Source organism: Prunus avium, chromosome 6, assembly GCF_965620075.1.
Source record: "Prunus avium chromosome 6, drPruAviu1.hap1.1, whole genome shotgun sequence".
Classification (NCBI taxonomy): Eukaryota; Viridiplantae; Streptophyta; class Magnoliopsida; order Rosales; family Rosaceae; genus Prunus; species Prunus avium.
Window position 1 is genome coordinate 8,463,184 of NC_142289.1, and position 17,397 is coordinate 8,480,580.

At 37.2% G+C, this 17,397-nt stretch overlaps 1 protein-coding gene and 1 long non-coding RNA gene across 5 annotated transcripts; both read left to right on the forward strand.

Moving 5' to 3' along the window:
- The first annotated feature begins 2,587 nt into the window (after positions 1 to 2,587).
- Positions 2,588 to 11,842, forward strand: EIN2 (NRAMP metal ion transporter family protein). Of its 4 annotated transcripts, none has more exons than XM_021962190.2 (8): positions 2,588 to 2,867; positions 3,507 to 4,488; positions 4,762 to 4,848; positions 4,995 to 5,105; positions 5,188 to 5,400; positions 6,166 to 6,342; positions 6,451 to 9,129; positions 11,228 to 11,842. In XM_021962190.2, the coding sequence occupies exons 2-8, from the start codon at positions 4,270 to 4,272 to the stop codon at positions 11,600 to 11,602; spliced, it is 3,861 nt and encodes a 1,286-aa protein (XP_021817882.2). In that variant the 5' UTR covers positions 2,588 to 2,867; positions 3,507 to 4,269; the 3' UTR covers positions 11,603 to 11,842. The 4 variants fall into 4 exon arrangements, with proteins under 4 accessions (XP_021817882.2, XP_021817878.2, XP_021817880.2 ...); XM_021962186.2 differs by having other exon boundaries at positions 2,589 to 2,867; positions 6,163 to 6,342; XM_021962188.2 differs by having other exon boundaries at positions 2,589 to 2,862; positions 6,163 to 6,342.
- Positions 11,843 to 12,394: 552 nt separating this feature from the next.
- Positions 12,395 to 13,692, forward strand: LOC148293591 (uncharacterized). The gene is made up of 2 exons (XR_015836235.1): positions 12,395 to 12,820; positions 13,222 to 13,692. It is a non-coding gene; the product is annotated as an uncharacterized LOC148293591 (long non-coding RNA).
- Positions 13,693 to 17,397: the final 3,705 nt, after the last annotated feature.

The window sequence follows — 17,397 nt, forward strand, 5'->3', positions numbered from 1 at the left end:
TCTCTCTCTCTCTCCCCCCCCTCCCCTCCCTCATATCATCCTCCTCTCTCTTCCATCTGAACCCCGTGATTGCGAGTTGATTTGTTTTTCCTTTCCGGGGCATCCCCTCCTTCTCCCTTCTCGCCATCCCCTCCCATAATTTTTTTTTCCCTCGAATTCCTTTTTTGCTTTGATTTTGTAAGGTTCTTTTGTTTTTGCATGTGTTTTGGTTTGGTTTCGGTTTAGATTTTTTTTTTTTTTTTTTGGTGTGTGTGTAGATTCAGGAGTTCCTGTATAGGTCTATTCCAGATCTATACTTTTCTCGAGGACTGAAAATTTGGTTGACTTGGGTGATTTTGCTAGAACTCTTGTGTATCTTGGAGGTTGTTGAAGTAGCCACGGTGAAACACCATTGTCGCCATGATTTAGTTGCCGTTTTTGGCCCATATGCACGGGGTTTTGGCTCCTGTTCAGAGTTTGGAGTTACAATAATGGAATTTGCCGGTTTGTGTGGGTTTGGGTTTAGCTAGTATGGCGCTTTGGATCTCTTTGGGTGTTATAGAGGATGTGGAGCAATGGTCTTGTTTTTCTTTGTCTGTTTTAGTCTATTACTCATTAGGAGATTCGTGGTTTGTATTTTGCTTTCGGCTGCGATACGGATCTACCGTTTATACTGTTGCGTGGTGGATCTATATTGTTAGTCTGAGTACAAGTGCTTCGGGCTGCTAAATCAGGGGTTTGAATATTTGTTGGTTTAGACGTAATTCTCTCTAGATCAATTCATTTGGTCACTGGAGATGTTGTACCCATTTCAGCACTTTTGTGGCTTTGTACTATGTTCTATTTCTTCAATAAATACTATCGATTTGTTTCAAAATATTCATACGAAACCGGTAATGAGAGCTTCATTAAAAGCGGTCGAGAAAATCCTAATTTCATGAATGGAGGATCTACATCTTCTATTTACCCAAAAATTATTTATCAAAATGATATTGTCCAGTAGTTTTTACATGCATGATCTTAGGGGGATCGAGGGGTACTGTATCAGTGGCAAGGTTCCTTCTCCCTTTTGCTTATCCTCTTATCAATAAAATACTATCGTTATTCTCTCAAAAAAATGATACCGTCCAAGTGACTAGGTCTAGATTGGTTATTGGGTTTCGATCATAACTTACAAAGAAAAATCATGTGTGATCCAATTTGTAACAATAAGACTCCCCAAAATATTGTGCGAGATGTTATATAGAACAAATCATATAATAACTTGACATGATGGGATTCTTTGTTTGATCAAGCACACACTAACAACATTCAAAATTCTAATTAATTTATGCAAGTAATTATTATTTTAATAACTTTGTCATTTCAAAAAGTCACTAATATTTATATGAAAATGGTATTGTGAGCTTCATTAACTGCCGATTAAGTTGATTTACAATGAAATAAGAATGGTCGAGAAAGTAATACTTCATATCGCTAATGCGTTTTCAGAATCTGAATCTTTTATTTGGCCAATAATTATTCAATATAATATAGTTTTATATCATCAAATGATACTTAATGGTTTTCATGAAAAATCAATGACATTTTAACCAATTTATACCTTATTTTAAAGTCAATATATATATATATGACAAATAGAGATCAAAAGTGGTATTTAGCCAAACTAAAGATTCTTAAATAGCTAGTAGGGTATAGTTGAGTTGATTGAGCTCTTTAACCTTCCCCTCATGTGGGTAGAGGTTCGAAACCCTTGAGCAACCAATGAATAGTTGTGTAAAACCCCCTCCCCCAATTGCTTGTACTAAAAAAAAATCTTAAATAAATATGCATAACTGTCAAATTCAAGTTAGTGAATTCTGAAATGAAAAATTTCGTAAGAAAATAAATGCTATTGCGAGTTATACACGTGTATACAGACAGTTGCGTCGAATCATAGATTGATATAGATTCTATAGTAGGTCACGTATTAATATATGGTTAGAAATCTTGAAAGCATGCGAACTAACGGAAACAAAACTCTATTAAGAAACCCCTTGATTAGAGGAGATTAATTACATATTTGGATGCTTGTAGAGAACATATGATTGGTGTTTAAGCTTGTAAAGTCCTCTTTGAAGTCATTGTCCAACCCATGAAGTTACAAAAAAAGTAATAAATATTTCCTCTTAGAAATAATATCAAAATTGTTATAGCAATTTTATATTGTCTCTTAAAATATGACAAAACATCAGTTACTTGTATTGCAATATTTTCTTATACCCACATTGTCATAATCAATATTAACTATTCTTTCCTGAAGTGAATATTAACTATTGTTTCAGTTGGAACCTAATGTATATCAATATGATTAAGTTTGTAGCTAAACATATAAAAGAAAGAGAAATAGATGAAGATTTTTTATATAATTATTTTGGAAACAGAAAATGAAGGGGAGAGAGAGAGAGAGGAAATAGAAAGAAAGTAACACATGATTCCATAAATGAAAGTAGAAACTGTTTTCTGGACCTTTCCATCTGTTCTTTTCTTTTCTTTTTTTTTCATATAAAAAAAAAAGACACATTTTGTTAAACTTTTCTCAAGACCTCACTTTCACTATCTCTCTCTCTCTCTCTCTCTCTCTCTCTCTCTCTCTCTCTTCAAGATGGCCTTGAAAGCCTACCCATAATTTTCTCTCTCTTTCTCTCTCTACCAAGAAACTTGAGCTTTTCTCTTTCTCTATCCAGTACAAGATATAAATATATGCATAAAATATATAAGTTTTGTGGCTTTCTTTAAACTCCTCTGAGATCTACTGCTTGTGTAGGACTTTAGATTAGAAGATAGAGATTGGCAGAGAAACTGAAACATACAATATAAGTGAAAAGGAAAGCTCAGAGGAAGGTAAGGTAAGCTAGCATTTCGAAAACCCTAAAACTCATACCCCCTTAAGACCAACTTTTTGTGCTTTTGACTTATTGATTAATTGATTAAACCCAATATTTATCATCTTCCTCGGTATTTGTGTAAACGGGCTTTTGGGTTTTGCTTGTCTGGGTGCCTCAGATCCATGGCGATGGATTATGATATTCTTCTCATCGTACTGGGATTCTAGGGTTTTGGGCTGTTTTTCAACTGTTGAGTTATTGTAATTTAAAAATTTTATGTGCATGTTGCTTCTGTTTAGGATTGTTTTTCTTTTTTAGTGTTGGCAAAGATCTGACATGGGTTTGGAGCTTGGTTTTTGCGTTTCTGCTGGAATATAAAGTTTGGAATTTGATTGGTTGCTATTAGATTCTTGTCATGGTAATTTTAATTATTCTGTGCTAGTTTTGCTCTTGCTCAAATTTTGGGAAAAGCGTTTTTTTCTGGAGGGATTAAGTCTTGGTTAATTTTCTTACTTAATGGTGTAAACGATACTGCTGGGTCACTCTTATGGCTCTCATAAAATTTTGACTTGGTCATAAAACTAGGGTGTCAAGATGTATTGATGTTGATATTTACCCTATTTTTTGGGTGCATCAAGCTAATGTGATTTTCTGAATCAGGATTGGACGTCAAAGGCAGGGTAGCAAGTGATTGGACTGGTTGAAGTTTGTTTCATGGATGGAGTTGAGAGTCTCTGTTAGTTGTTCTCTGTAATTTTAGTAATTGGCTCGAAGTTTTACAATGATTGGATGGACCGATCTACTTATGTTCAGGAAATAAATGTTAAATTTAACAGGGTAAATAGTTTACCCTACAATGGCATCCAATTGGATATGATTGGAAGCATCAGATTACCATCAGTTAGTGCTTAAAGTTGGATCATGTAGTAGTCATGTCGAGAAGTTAGGTTGATCTGCGCAAGTGTATTGGAATAGCCTGCGCGACTCACCTTATCAGGACCTTCATTGGATGTACTTTCGTTTGCCTATTCATGTTCTCCAAAGACAGTAAACTAGGTTCATGTACCTATCAGGACACTGATGCGCTGGAAACATATTTACCTGGCCTCCTGCTCTAGTTCTTTATGCCTTTGTTCATTCCTTTTCTTTTATTGCCCCCTAAGTTCTAGGTCCTTTCTCCTGTTGTGAGCTTGTCTCTCTTTTTTCTCTCCCGTCTTTAAAGTACTTCCATATTTCCTTTCCTTCTGAAGCGGTGGTTCGCTCAGTTCGTGAGTCTAGTTTTGTTAAATAGTTCAGGAAGGCCCTCCATAATTGTTATTAGTAAGACAGATCCATCATATCCAAAAAAATCATTGCACTGGAAATTTCGTTTGTCCGAGAGTCAATAGCTAATTTGGAATCTGCCAATCCCAGTGCTAACAATATGTTGGGTGTTCTACATCGGTTGCTTCCTGTTGCTGGACCGGCGCTTCTGATTTCAGTTGGATATCTTGACCCTGGAAAGTGGGCGGCAACTGCTGAAGCAGGTGCCCGTTTTGGCTCTGACCTGGCAGCATTGATGCTTATTTTCAATTTTGCAGCTATTTTATGTCACTATCTGTCAGCTCGGATTGGTGTAGTCACTGGAAGAGATCTTGCACAGGTATTAATTCTCTCAAGCAGGGTTTTATTAATGCATGATTAGTTGTGGAGGTGCTGTGCGCTTACTCTGTTCACATTCATGCTTTTGAGCTGCGTCCTAACCAGGATACCCCTTCTCTTTGCATTTTGTTATTTGATTTACTATGTAGTTGGCTGTTTGATCTCTCTCTCTCCCTCTTGCTTGCACAGAGACAGTTGCATGCACGCATGCTCCTTGTTAAGCCGCCAAGTGTTAACACTTTTTTCTTTTCTTAAATTTCATTTATGTCAAAAGATATGCAGTGAGGAGTATGACAAAGGCACGTGCATGTTCTTAGGAGTTCAAACAGAGGTTTCTGTGATTCTGTCGGACCTTACCATGGTGATTCCTCTATCCTCATCAACTTATTCATTTGCCCTCAATTTGTCTAAACTATGTTGTGCTATGGCATAAGTGATGATATGCAGTATCATTGTTGAAACTAGATTTGTTATATGCGTGACATATGATTGCACTTATTTTACTAGATCCTTGGTATCGCACATGGACTTAATCTTCTGTTTGGGTGGGACTTGTTCACTTGCGTGTTTTTGACTGCTGTTAATGCTGTTTTGTACCCTCTTTTTTCCACCCTCCTGGTAAGTTCTGTTACTTGCACTTATTCCTTTATAGTCTTGCATTTGCAATATTTATTACTAAAATACTGAGTATCCATATCAGGAGACTTGCAAGGCGAAGGTCCTATGCGTATGCATTGCGGGATTTATACAGCTTTCCTTCGTTCTTGGAGTAATTATCAGTCAACCAGAAATGTCATTTTCCATGAATGGGATGCTAACAAAGCTGAGTGGGGAGAGTGCATTTGCATTGATGAGTCTTCTTGGAGCAAGTATAATGCCTCACAGTCTCTATCTTCATTCTTCGATTGTGCAGGTATCTGTGCTTCTCATGCTCCCCGTTTTCTGCCTCTGCAATAACGTTTCACATCCATGCATATATTGTTGAACATGAGCTTATGCATGTATGTGTATCTTTGTTATATTTATATATTATATATGTTGACTCTTTTACAGGTGGTCAACTGTTGGCAGCATCTGCTATTTGTTGTATTATATATGTCTTCCTGTGCATCTTTGGTTTACACAGTTGCTTATTGCATCTTGAGTTCATATGGGAGATTTTGTTTTAATATAAATCCTTGTGAACGCTTCTTCTGTCGGATGTATCATGAATCTCAACAGTTAGACGTATTTAGATATACATTCAATGCATGTGTTTACAGTGTCTAGCTCTTTTCTTGTTTCTCAATATGACATTCCTTTTAGGACATGTTGCTGAGTCATCGGTGCATCTAGTTTAAAAGAACCTTTTAACATACTAATTTGATTAAGAAGGTTAGATGGTTTCCTTTTCAATGGTCACTGCAGTTTGATAGAGACCACTGAGGTCGCACTCAAATTTCTACTTCCTTTCTAAATAGAAAAAAGGAGTTCTGTTAACAGTAGCATTGAGATTTTCTTGTTGGAGTAGGGAGTCCAAAAATAACAAATTTGAATTTGTACATCAACTAATGTGCTTATATCACTAAGTTCTGTCCCCTCCCCTCCTATGCATCCTGTTTGAAAACCACTTGAATAATGTTTTGATTTGTGTGAATGGTCAATTCTCTGAAACTCAATTGTCCTAATTTTGCAGCAGTATCAGTGTCAGCCTACTGTTTCCAAGGATGCTTTGTGTCATCACCATTTAGTTGCCATCTTGTGCATCTTTAGTGGTATTTATCTGGTGAATTATGCCCTTATGACCTCAGCGGAGAATGAATACTCAGGCCTTGGTTTGCTTACATTTCAGGATGTAATGTCACTAGTCGGACAGGTTACAATTTCTTCCATGATTAGTTTGTGATGAATTCTATTTTTTCGACAACCGTTGAATATCATGCAGCATACTGAGCCAAGTTGATTTTCTTTTCAAATTATACAGGTCTTTTGGGGTCCAATAGTATCTGGTGCCTTCCTGCTGGTTCTCTTTGTTTCAAATCAAATCACAACATTAAGCTGGAGTCTGGGTGGACAAGTAGTTTTGAATGATTTTTTGAAACTAGACCTTCCTGGTTGGCTTCATTGTGCCACAATCAGAATTATTGCTATTGTTCCAGCTCTTTATTTTGTTTGGAGTTCCGGAGCTGAAGGGATGTATCAACTTCTTATATTCACACAAGTGTTGGCAGCTCTGCTACTGCCATCTTCTGTGATCCCTCTTTTTCGAATTGCTGCTTCAAGACCAATAATGGGTGTCCATAAAGTTTCTCAATTTGTTGAATTTTTATCCCTGATTACACTAATTGGGATGCTTGGATTGAAAATCATATTTGTAGTAGAAGTGATTGTTGGGAATAGTGATTGGGTTAATAATTTGAGGTCGAATGCCGGGAGTAGTATGTCTGTTCCTTGTGTACTTCTACTCACTGCTTGTGCAACATTTTGTTTGATGATTTGGCTGGCAGCTACCCCATTAAAATCTGCAAGTGCACGATTAGAGGCTCAGGTGTGGAACTGGGATCTGCCTGTGGGTTCACCTGATTCAATAACAAAGAAAGAGGAGATCAATATTTCTGAATCTAAATATCATAGAGAGGTAAGTGTTCAGAAGCATGAACCATCACCATCATTTGGGAGGGCTTTGGATAGTGATTCAGAAGTAGCGAGTTTTGATCTTGATCTGCCTGAAACTATCACAGAGCCTGATCAGGAGCTTCACCTAACTACTGTAGTGGAAAATGGTTCTCATATTACCTTTCCTTGCTCCCCTAAATGCCATATGGAGGAATCCACATCTACAGTGGAGTCAACTCCAGTCTCAACTGTGGTTAATGAGGTTTCTGATGTTACATTGGAGGGCAGCAGTGCACTGAAGATCGAATCAACAGAGCCAATTGAAAAGACTGTTGGAGTTGAAGGAGACTTACCAAATGAAAAAGATGATGATGAGGGAGATACCTGGGAGCCTGAAGATTCTTTGAAAGGGGTTTCTGAGAGCACTGCTCCATTGACATCTGAGGGTCCAGGATCATTTAGGAGTCTAAGTGGAAAAGGTGACGAAGGGGGGAGTAGTGCTGGTAGCCTTTCAAGATTAGCGGGGTTGGGGCGTGCTGCGAGACGTCAACTAGCTGCAGTACTTGACGAATTTTGGGGACAACTGTATGATTTCCATGGGAATGTAATTCAAGAAGCGAAGGCTAAGAAACTGGATCTTTTGTTGGGGTTAGATTCAAAGGCTGTGTCCTCCTCGTTGAAAGTTGATACTAGTGCAAAGGAACTTTCCGGATATTTTCCATCTGCAGGAGGGAGAGGATCTGATCCCATTATCAACTCAAGTTTATATGACTCTCCGAAGCAGCAGAGTGTGCAAAGCAGTTTAGAGTCATATGGGGTCCAAAGGGGATCTTCCTCATTGTTGCCCAGCCGCGTGCAGTTGTTGGATGCCTATGTGCAAAATTCAAGCCGCAGTGTTATTGACTCTGGTGAGAGGCGCTATTCAAGCGTGCGCAGTCTCCCGTCTTCTGAGAGTTGGGACAACCAGCCAGCCACAATACATGGTTATCAGCTCTCATATCTCAATCGAATGGCAAAGGACAGAGGTTTTGATAATTTGAACGGTCAAATGGAGTCACCAGCCCTAACATCCGCTTCTTCATTGGGTGCTGCAAACTACAGAGATTCACTTGCATTTACCATGGGGCAGAAGTTACAAAATGGGTTAGGCTCTGGTCAGGCCTCCAGTTTCCAAAATCTTACAGTATCTAGAAATAGTCTGTTGCAATCTGAAAGGCCGTATTATGATATGCTCCCTTCTGGAATTGCTGAGAATGTGGTAAGTCAAGCAAATGCAAAGAAATACCATAGTTTACCAGACTTTCACCATCTTTACATGCCCGAGAAAAGTGCCAACTGGGAAAGTCCTGTGGGGTATGGATCATCTTCTGGGATAACAAATTATGAATCATCCTTGTATTCAAATTCTGGAGCACGAACAGGAGCTCCTTTGGCATTTGATCAACTCTCTCCATCACCAGTCTACAGAGATGCTTTATCATCACAGCAAAATTCTAATTTTAACACTGGATCCCTCTGGTCTAGACAGCCTTTTGAGCAATTTGGTGTAGCTGATAATAATCGTACTATTGGGAGTGGAGGATTTGGTTATCGGGCAGGTTCTGTAAGTCAAGAAGCTACTTCAGTTGCAGATTCAGAGGCCAAGCTTCTTCAGTCTTTCAGGCATTGCATTGTGAAACTTTTGAAATTGGAAGGATCTGACTGGTTGTTTACACAGAATGATGGGGTTGATGAGGATCTAATTGATCGCGTGGCTGCAAGGGAGAAATTTCTTTATGAAGCTGAAACTAGAGAGATGAATCGAACAGTTCACATGGGTGAGCCTCAGTACCATTCTTCTGATAGGAAGTCTGTTTCTGCAATGAAGAATAATGATGCAAATTGCACCCCTTCCTCAGTTCCTAATTGTGGGGAGGGTTGTATTTGGAGACCAGATTTGATAGTAAGCTTCGGGGTCTGGTGCATCCATCGTATTCTTGATTTGTCACTCATGGAAAGCCGGCCAGAGCTATGGGGGAAATATACCTACGTCCTCAACCGACTTCAGGTAAACACTGAAAAACTTCTGTCTATTAAGATACATTTCTGTGACTCCAATTTTTGCAAGGAAATTATGGTCTCTTTTGTAAGATTGTCGTCTTGGTTACCATATGTCAACCAAGCAGAAAATAGTTATGCTTCACCGTGGGTTTGACTAGGCAGTATATCTACCTTGGGACTTGATCAAACCGCTAGAAGGTTTTGATTGTTTCTTTTACTGGTGGCATTTTTGCTCCTTTTGTTGCATTAAATGAGTTTCTGCACTTTATTGGCTTTCATGATTACCCTAGGAACTCAAATTTGTTGAAAGAAACAAAATAGATGAAAAGAGAAGAGAAAGATGAACAGGGGTGAGGAGGAAGTTGGCTAGGCTTTCTATTTTACATTATTGAATATCTAAGTCTTAATAAAAGTGTTTCTTTAAGGCCCATTTATAGAGGCCAGTCCAAGTCAAACAAGAAACAAAAACCAAATCAAACCACAGCATGAATAGAATCCTAGAATAGTCCAAAGTTCCTTAGCCAATTAAGTAAACATCAAATAGACTATATTGACTCTAACACTCCCCTGAAGCTGGGTCAAACATGCCTTGGACACAACACAGAAAAACAACCTTTGTTACATGAAAACTGAATGCTCTGTCAAATACTTCAATTCTTTCTTAGCACGCCAAAAAAATTTCATAATATGAGCCCAATTTTCTTGAAGAAAGAACAAGGAAACTGACACTTATCTTCAACACCCAAAGATGAAACGCCACGAACAGCGAGGGTGGCTATAATTTGGACCCTCTAGAGCTCCACTATAAATTGAAACCCAACACACTTGCCTAAACTGGAACTTTGGTAGAGGACACTGCAATTTCCTGCCACCAAACCACTTCACCACACACCACTGCTGGATTCACATCTAGGATCACACTAACTCAACAGTACTTCCCTTTATAGGAATTATAACAACAGTTGTTTATACTCTTGACACTCATCTTCACGTAGGGCTTCACCATCACTGGATGCTTTTTGATTCCATGGAAAAGAAATAAAGTAGATGGAAAGAGAAGAAAGAGAGAAAGAAATAAGGGAGAAGATGAGAAATAAGACCTTTTTATAGGGTTTTCTAGTCTACATTTAACTTGGGGCTTGTGCTAAAATAGCCCTTTTTCAAAACTTTTATTCTATAATTGCCCATACAGTGTCTCTTTCTCATCCCTATAGTTCCCTCTTTGTTTTACCTATAGTGTCTCTTTAATGCAAGGGGGGCTATTTTAGAATAGAATTTGTAAAAAAGGGCTATTTTAGCCAATTTCACTTTATTTCTTTAATTCTTTTGTCAGGCTAGTCTACCTTATCTGGTAGCAAAATCCTAATGAAAGATTGCATCAAGGGGTATTTGTAGAGGCCAATCCAAGTCAAACAAGGAAACTAACATCAAATCAAATCACACCATAAATAGAATCTTAGGGTAATGGAAAACTCCCAAAATAATATAGGAAAGTGAATAAAACTGACTATATGAACTCTTAAAAAAATTATTCATCAATAGTTCTGTTACTTTCCTTAATTTACAGGACAACAATTTTTGGTCATGAATGGGCAAATTTTTTTATTTTATTATTTTTTGTATTGAAAAGCAGGTAATTGTTTTCTTTGTTAGTGTGTAGGATGATTCTTCTGACAGAAATATTTGTTACTGCTTTTGCACTTATGGGCCTTCACTTTAGGCAACGAAAATATTAGTTAACTTATAAGTTTGTCCTCCACTGTTCAGTCTCAAAAAATTTCATTTTGGTAACCTACTATCTTTTCATATATGTTGAACCTTGAGTGCTTTGTATTCTACACTGAATGCTTTCTACATGAGCACTGTTTATTGCTGCCTAGTGCGAGATGAGAATTATGCATGATAAGCTTTTATCATTCCCGTGACTCTCGGAAGAACTTTGGCCGAGTTATATGTGAAATATAGTGTTTTTCTATTGGTGAATTTAGAAGAAATTTTCTCCTTGCATTGCAGTATGTATACAAGTAGATTATCTTCTCATGTATATATTTATTTCCAAAGCTTCTAAATCAGTGATGTTAATGGCTCTATCCTGTTAATGTCAGGGGATTATTGATTCAGCATTTTCAAAGCCTCGCACTCCAATGTCACCATGCTTCTGCCTTCAAATTCCTGCAGTACACCAGCTGAAGTCGAGTCCATCTTTTTCAAATGGAATACCCCCTGCTGCAAAACCAGCCAGGGGAAAATGCACAACGTCAGCAACGCTTCTAGACATAATCAAGGATGTGGAGATTGCAATATCTTGTCGTAAGGGCCGAACGGGGACAGCAGCTGGCGATGTAGCTTTCCCGAAGGGAAAAGAAAATCTGGCGTCTGTACTCAAACGCTACAAGCGTCGATTAACCAACAAAACTGCTGGCACTCACGAGGGTTCTGGTTCACGCAAGGTTCAGACATCTGCTCCTTATGGGTCATAGCTTTCACAGACAAACACAGTATGTCTCAACTGGGTTATTGAGCTGTTTGATTTTGGAAAACGGCTCATCTTCTGGATCAAAACCCTCAGTTAAGGCATAATTTCTCAGTGTATCAAAAGCCATTGCTGCAATTTGTATTTCCTTGTATGTTAACATATACATAGGTAAGAATTGCTGGATCTGTAATTGCAGCATTATCAAAGAAAATGGGTAGAAAGTTGAAAATTGGTTATTTTGCAATTCTTGTGTTGCTTGCTTGCTTGCTTCTGTTACTTGTTCTAATAAGATGGAAAGTTGAAAAATGCCAGGTCTGGGGGCCTCTATCCAAAGCCTTAAGTATGCTCCTTTTGGAGATTTTTGAGTCCCAAGTGTTTTGGATAATCTTTTTCCATTGCACATTGTTCCCAACCCAATGCTGTGGTCCTAGGCCATCGTGAGGAGAAAGATTTCCATGAAACTGGAATAACACTATTTTGCTATCTTCGATTAATAACGCTATGACATGCGTGATAACACATCCGCATGTTATAGCATTATTGGTTAGGGATAGTAAAACAGTGCTATCTCTGTTGCAACTAAGTTTTTTCCCATGGTGAGGGTGGTGTTTGACATCAAAGAAATGAACAATATCTATCAAATATTTGAGAATGAAAGTTCATTGGGAATTTGATATTTGAAGCAGGTTGTCTGTCTCTATCGGCAACGTACAACCAAGAAAACCAAAAGTTGGCTTAAATCCCACCTTTTAGACAAACAAAATAACAACCTATATATGATATCGCAGGTGGATGGAACCCAAAATTTTCAGAAAATAAATTCAATGGACAATTTAAAGTAGAGTGAAAAGGCCATATATATAGTATTTGTATATTGTATAACCTCAACTTAATGAGTGGATTACATGTTTCTTAGTTTGCTTCCTCTAACGTGACGTGGCCCCAAGTTTCCCCACCCGTTATGCTAGGTTGCTGACAACTGTCCCGTATCCACGGTCAGATTTATGACATGTGGAGGGCTTACAGGCCTCCTCAGCTCAACCGAGTGACTGGTTGGACAATACTTATCATGGTCTAACAATTCCTCATCATCTCTCTCTCTCTCTCTGGTCTTTTGTGGTATTTTCCCGAGTTCACAGGCTCCAGGCAGGTATATTTGCTTGCTTTTGCTTTGTTTGGAAAACCAAGGCACACCCAACAACACCACCAAGACACCCAAGAGGTAAGTCCCTGTGGTTTTGCTGCTTAGGTCTATACAATACAAGTATTAACAGACATGAGATAGAGATAGTGGGTGTTTGATGAGGTTTAATTTATGATCCATAACTTGTTTACCCAAAAACGAATAAAGGGTTCATATTTAATACTTGGTCTGGAAATAAACAGTTGGAAATAATGATTTTACAAGTGGTTAAAAGCAGTTATCCACGTGCATCTAAGGTTCTAAGGTCCTGTATTCGAATTCCCTCCTCAATATCGCTGTATAAAAAATAAAAAAAATAAAAAAAAGAATTGCATCACACTGAAAGTAAAATGGGATTTTAGACTGAAAATGGAAGAAAGGGTTTAATTTTATTTATTTTCATTGACTTTGAATCTATCTCTGGGTTTGTGATAATGCAGTGCAGACATTTCTTTGGCTGAAAATCAAAATGGGATTTGTTGTGGTGGTATCAGTTCCTGTGATATTGTTCATCGTGATTATAGCCCTTGCTTTTTACCTCATTGGTAGGGCAACCGGCCGAAGGGAAGCTTTCTCTGCTCCACAGCATTTTGGGCCTCCAGTGCCTCCTCCACCACAGGCCCAGGAAAAGTCCGACCAAGTCTGAAAAATCCTGAGAGTCAAAATTGTGCGCCTGCTGTTGTAACTTGTAAGAGAAGAAACCGTCAAATGTATAAATAATTACTTGTATGTTTGGGGCCTCATCAAAATTCTAAAATGGGATATTGCATTGTGATTGATATCAGTTCTTCTTGATCCTGGCTTGGGCTTATTACATGTGGGCTTGGGCCATGCTGAATTATGGGCCCCCAGCACCTTAAGCCCAGCCTCCTGCTCAGGATTATTATTCTATTTTTATTTTATTTTTTCTATTTGGTGTGGATATGTTAATAATAACCTTTCAAATAACAAAGTTTAATAGCACACATAGATTTATTTACGATCTAAAACATTATTTTTAACGTCCTTAATTTAATCGGTTTTTTATTTATAAAAAAACTGTTATTAGCACTCCAAAAAAATCTTCCGGTTTTTTTTTATTATTACAAATGTTTATTAAGGTGTTTGGTAAGAAGACTCAATTTGACCATCGTTGAGATCTGCTGAGGCACCAACCTAAAAGGTTAGATAAGAAAAATAAAGAGAAAACCATTAAATGCAAACCATCTCAAAACTTGAATTCTAATATTAAAAAAATACAAAAAATTTATAAAAAATCATATCCAATCAAATTAGGAATAAAAACCCTAATTATGGTTGCCTGAGCACATGGAGAATAGCGAAGCTCCGGTAGACAAGAAGATCATGGTATTTACGTACATATAAAACATTCAGGTCAACAATTTCCAAATCGAACCGATATCCAGACGACGATACAACAAACATGTGCATGGACAGCCTTAAACAGGAGTTAGGTATATATTAAGCGCATGATGAACAAACAAACCAATAGTCCAAACACTATAATATAGTCACGTGCTGTCATCTAGTGTAGAAGGGGAGACTGGAGAGTGTTAGGCCAAGTCACGTGACCCATCATGAGATGGCATTTCTCTTTTCTCTGGGAGTTTGGTAGGCAAAAGGAAATATGTATTTTTCGTGAAAATTCCATCATCCTCACATCAACCCTAACGCGTTGCATACTTTGATTCCATTAAAAAAATGTGTGGTGGTAAGTGAGAGGGGAACCTCTGGTATGATGCACGCTTTTGCTATGGGGGTTTGGTTTTGGTTTTGGTTTTGGTAGGTGAGGATGTATGGCGTGGAATCCAGCTTTTAGGGTTTATTTTCTCTTTCCTATTTATTTTGTTGCACGAACCATTTCATGTCACTCTTGAGGCAGATCGTGAAATGATGAGGATAAAAATAGTACTTGCAATTATGTGATCCCCGAAAGTTAATCCTAATCAATAATTCGGTGCGCTCTGTTAATTTTTCGTTGTTGCGTATTTATAATCGGGATTCACAATCAATTACTTTGATCATCATGTCTACAAAGATACATCTTGTACTTGTCGGAAGTTACTTACTCATGAATAATAATTGACAAATTGGAGAGACTGTGGCCTACGCACATAAAAATTCTAAAGTTAATTTAGTTATATCACTGTGGCATATTCATGGAGAAAGCTCCAAAAAGCATATAAAAGTGAAGAATAATCATGGCGGTTGATACAAAATGATCCCCAAAAGATTAGGCCTTGGGGATGTTCTCTTACATTTTGCATATATATTAAAAAAATGTTCCATTTAAAATAAGACAAGACCGTGTAGCTTATATTCTTTTTATTATTATACAAGAAGGTTTTAAAACAAAAGAGAAGAAAAAAATTGGAAAAAGTATTTTTACTGCTAATTTTATTTATGGCTCAGGCTTGAATTGGATCGGAACGGGTTGAAGAATTATCCCAAGTCAAAACCCACAGCACATGATCCCATTCCTTTGAAAGTGGTCCGCAGCCTCAATTTTATATTCTTGTTTCTTCTTCTTCACCTACGTAGCTATGAAATCAAAGGAAAGGAAAAGAAAAGAAAATCAAAGTGGAGGTTGGTGGTGGCATGCAACCAGACTTGTTAGCTCAAAAAACCCCCAGCTTTCAAAGGGTCAAACCTCAAAAGATCTCTCTCTCTTTCTCATCTTTATCCACAACAACCAACTATTTGATGAGACGTAATCAGTGAATTGCGATACAAATAGTTTTTCTAATCATAAAGTGCTAAAGAAAATTGATATGTTAAATAATTATATGATTTCTTTTCGCGTATGCAGCAGCCTAGTCTTTGTACATAATTAGTCTAGTATTAGGTGAAGTTAACTTTGTTTTTCCTTTGTTTGGTGGTCTTAACTTGATCGGCTTCTGTATCCACTAGCAAGGGAAAAGTTTTGCTAATTATGTTTAGAAAAAATTTGGTGGGTCTTAAAGTCAAATCACCTAATTTCATCATTTTGTTTAAAGTTTAAACAAGTGGTGCTTTTATATAATTAGAGTAAAGAAGTTATTTTGTACAATTTCGTATCAACATATATATCAAACCTACAATTAATCTCTGCCTGATGCTTACATGTTTTGCCCAAATTAAGTACTAACATATAAGGAATGAAGGCTTAACCATATTGGACCTCTACATTGTCGTGGATTTTTGGATTCTTTTATTACACATAATGTTTTTGTTGTCCAATAGAATGACACGGATCCTACAGTTAAATCAGATCTAGTCCTATAGTTAAATATGATCCAGTACTGATATTGTCTTAAATTTAATTATTTAGGCTTATTAAATCGAATGAGGTTCAAAATAGTATACTCATGTGTGTGTGTGATTTTACCTGCTCTCGACGATGAACCACATATTTTTAACTTGTACATTGTTATAATACTTTCTCAACACGCTATTAAGTTCATTCACATCCATAACTTATATCCACATATTTTTAACCTGTACATTATTTTAATACTTTCTCGACATGCTATTAAGTTCATTCACATCCATAACTTGTATCGAGCCACACAACCTGATAAACTAGAGTCCAATAATTTCTCTACAGGGCATTGAAGTCAAACTCTTATTTGAAGACATTTTCGTGTACACATTGTTGTGGGTCATCATCGATGCCTAAGACTTGAGTCGAGTCACTTGACCAATATAATACATTACATGCAATGCACCGAAATGAAGAGATGGAAAATCTGAAAGCTAAAAGTACTGTGGCAACAACCTTGCCCACTAAGGACTTGCGAAGCAATTCATGAGAATTGGTTTGGAAAATATTATTTTTTCACAATTTTTTTTTTTTTTTGGGGGTAAATATCACGAGGTGTCCCCACACCCGAATGATGGAATTAATCCCTATTCGGGATTCGGCTTGTTCCTGACCACAAAAAGAGCTTCCAACGGATTTCAAACCCCTGTTATTGAGGCACCAAGTAGCTCGCCAGCTGGAAGTGGCAGTTTGCCAACTGCACCACACCTTGTGGTTACAATTTTGCTTTTAAAAATTAAAGAAGATGACTTGCATAAACAAGACCAAATTAAGTAATTAATTAATAAGATCCACAGAAGGCATATGAAAATGACTAAATGAGAATATTAAGTTTTTAACAATGATTAATTAGTAGTTAATGCATGCCATAAGCTTTATTTCTGTTACATTTAATTGCGAGTCACACAAATAAGGTTGCATATACTATAATTTTATAATGTTTCAGTTTCAGCTACCAGTTGAAGGGTAAAAAAAGACCAAACGTGACAAACTAACCTTAATTAAATGATCTGTGATCAAATACTACAAGTAGAATGTTCAGTGAGAACTAATATATACAAATGTGTAGCTCGACCCGATTTGTATATATATATAAAGTATCATAAACAATATCTCTAATATTCTTTATTTGATTGATGACCGAGCTAAACTTTGGTCCTTTTTTTAGTACAATCGATCTTTTTTTTTTCTTCATATAATATAAGCAATAGTCTAAATGGTATGAAAATGAAAGTTTCTCACACACACCATGATGTAATTGGGATTCGAACCTGAGACGTTTGCAAATCAAAAGGAAAATAGCATTACTAGTCAT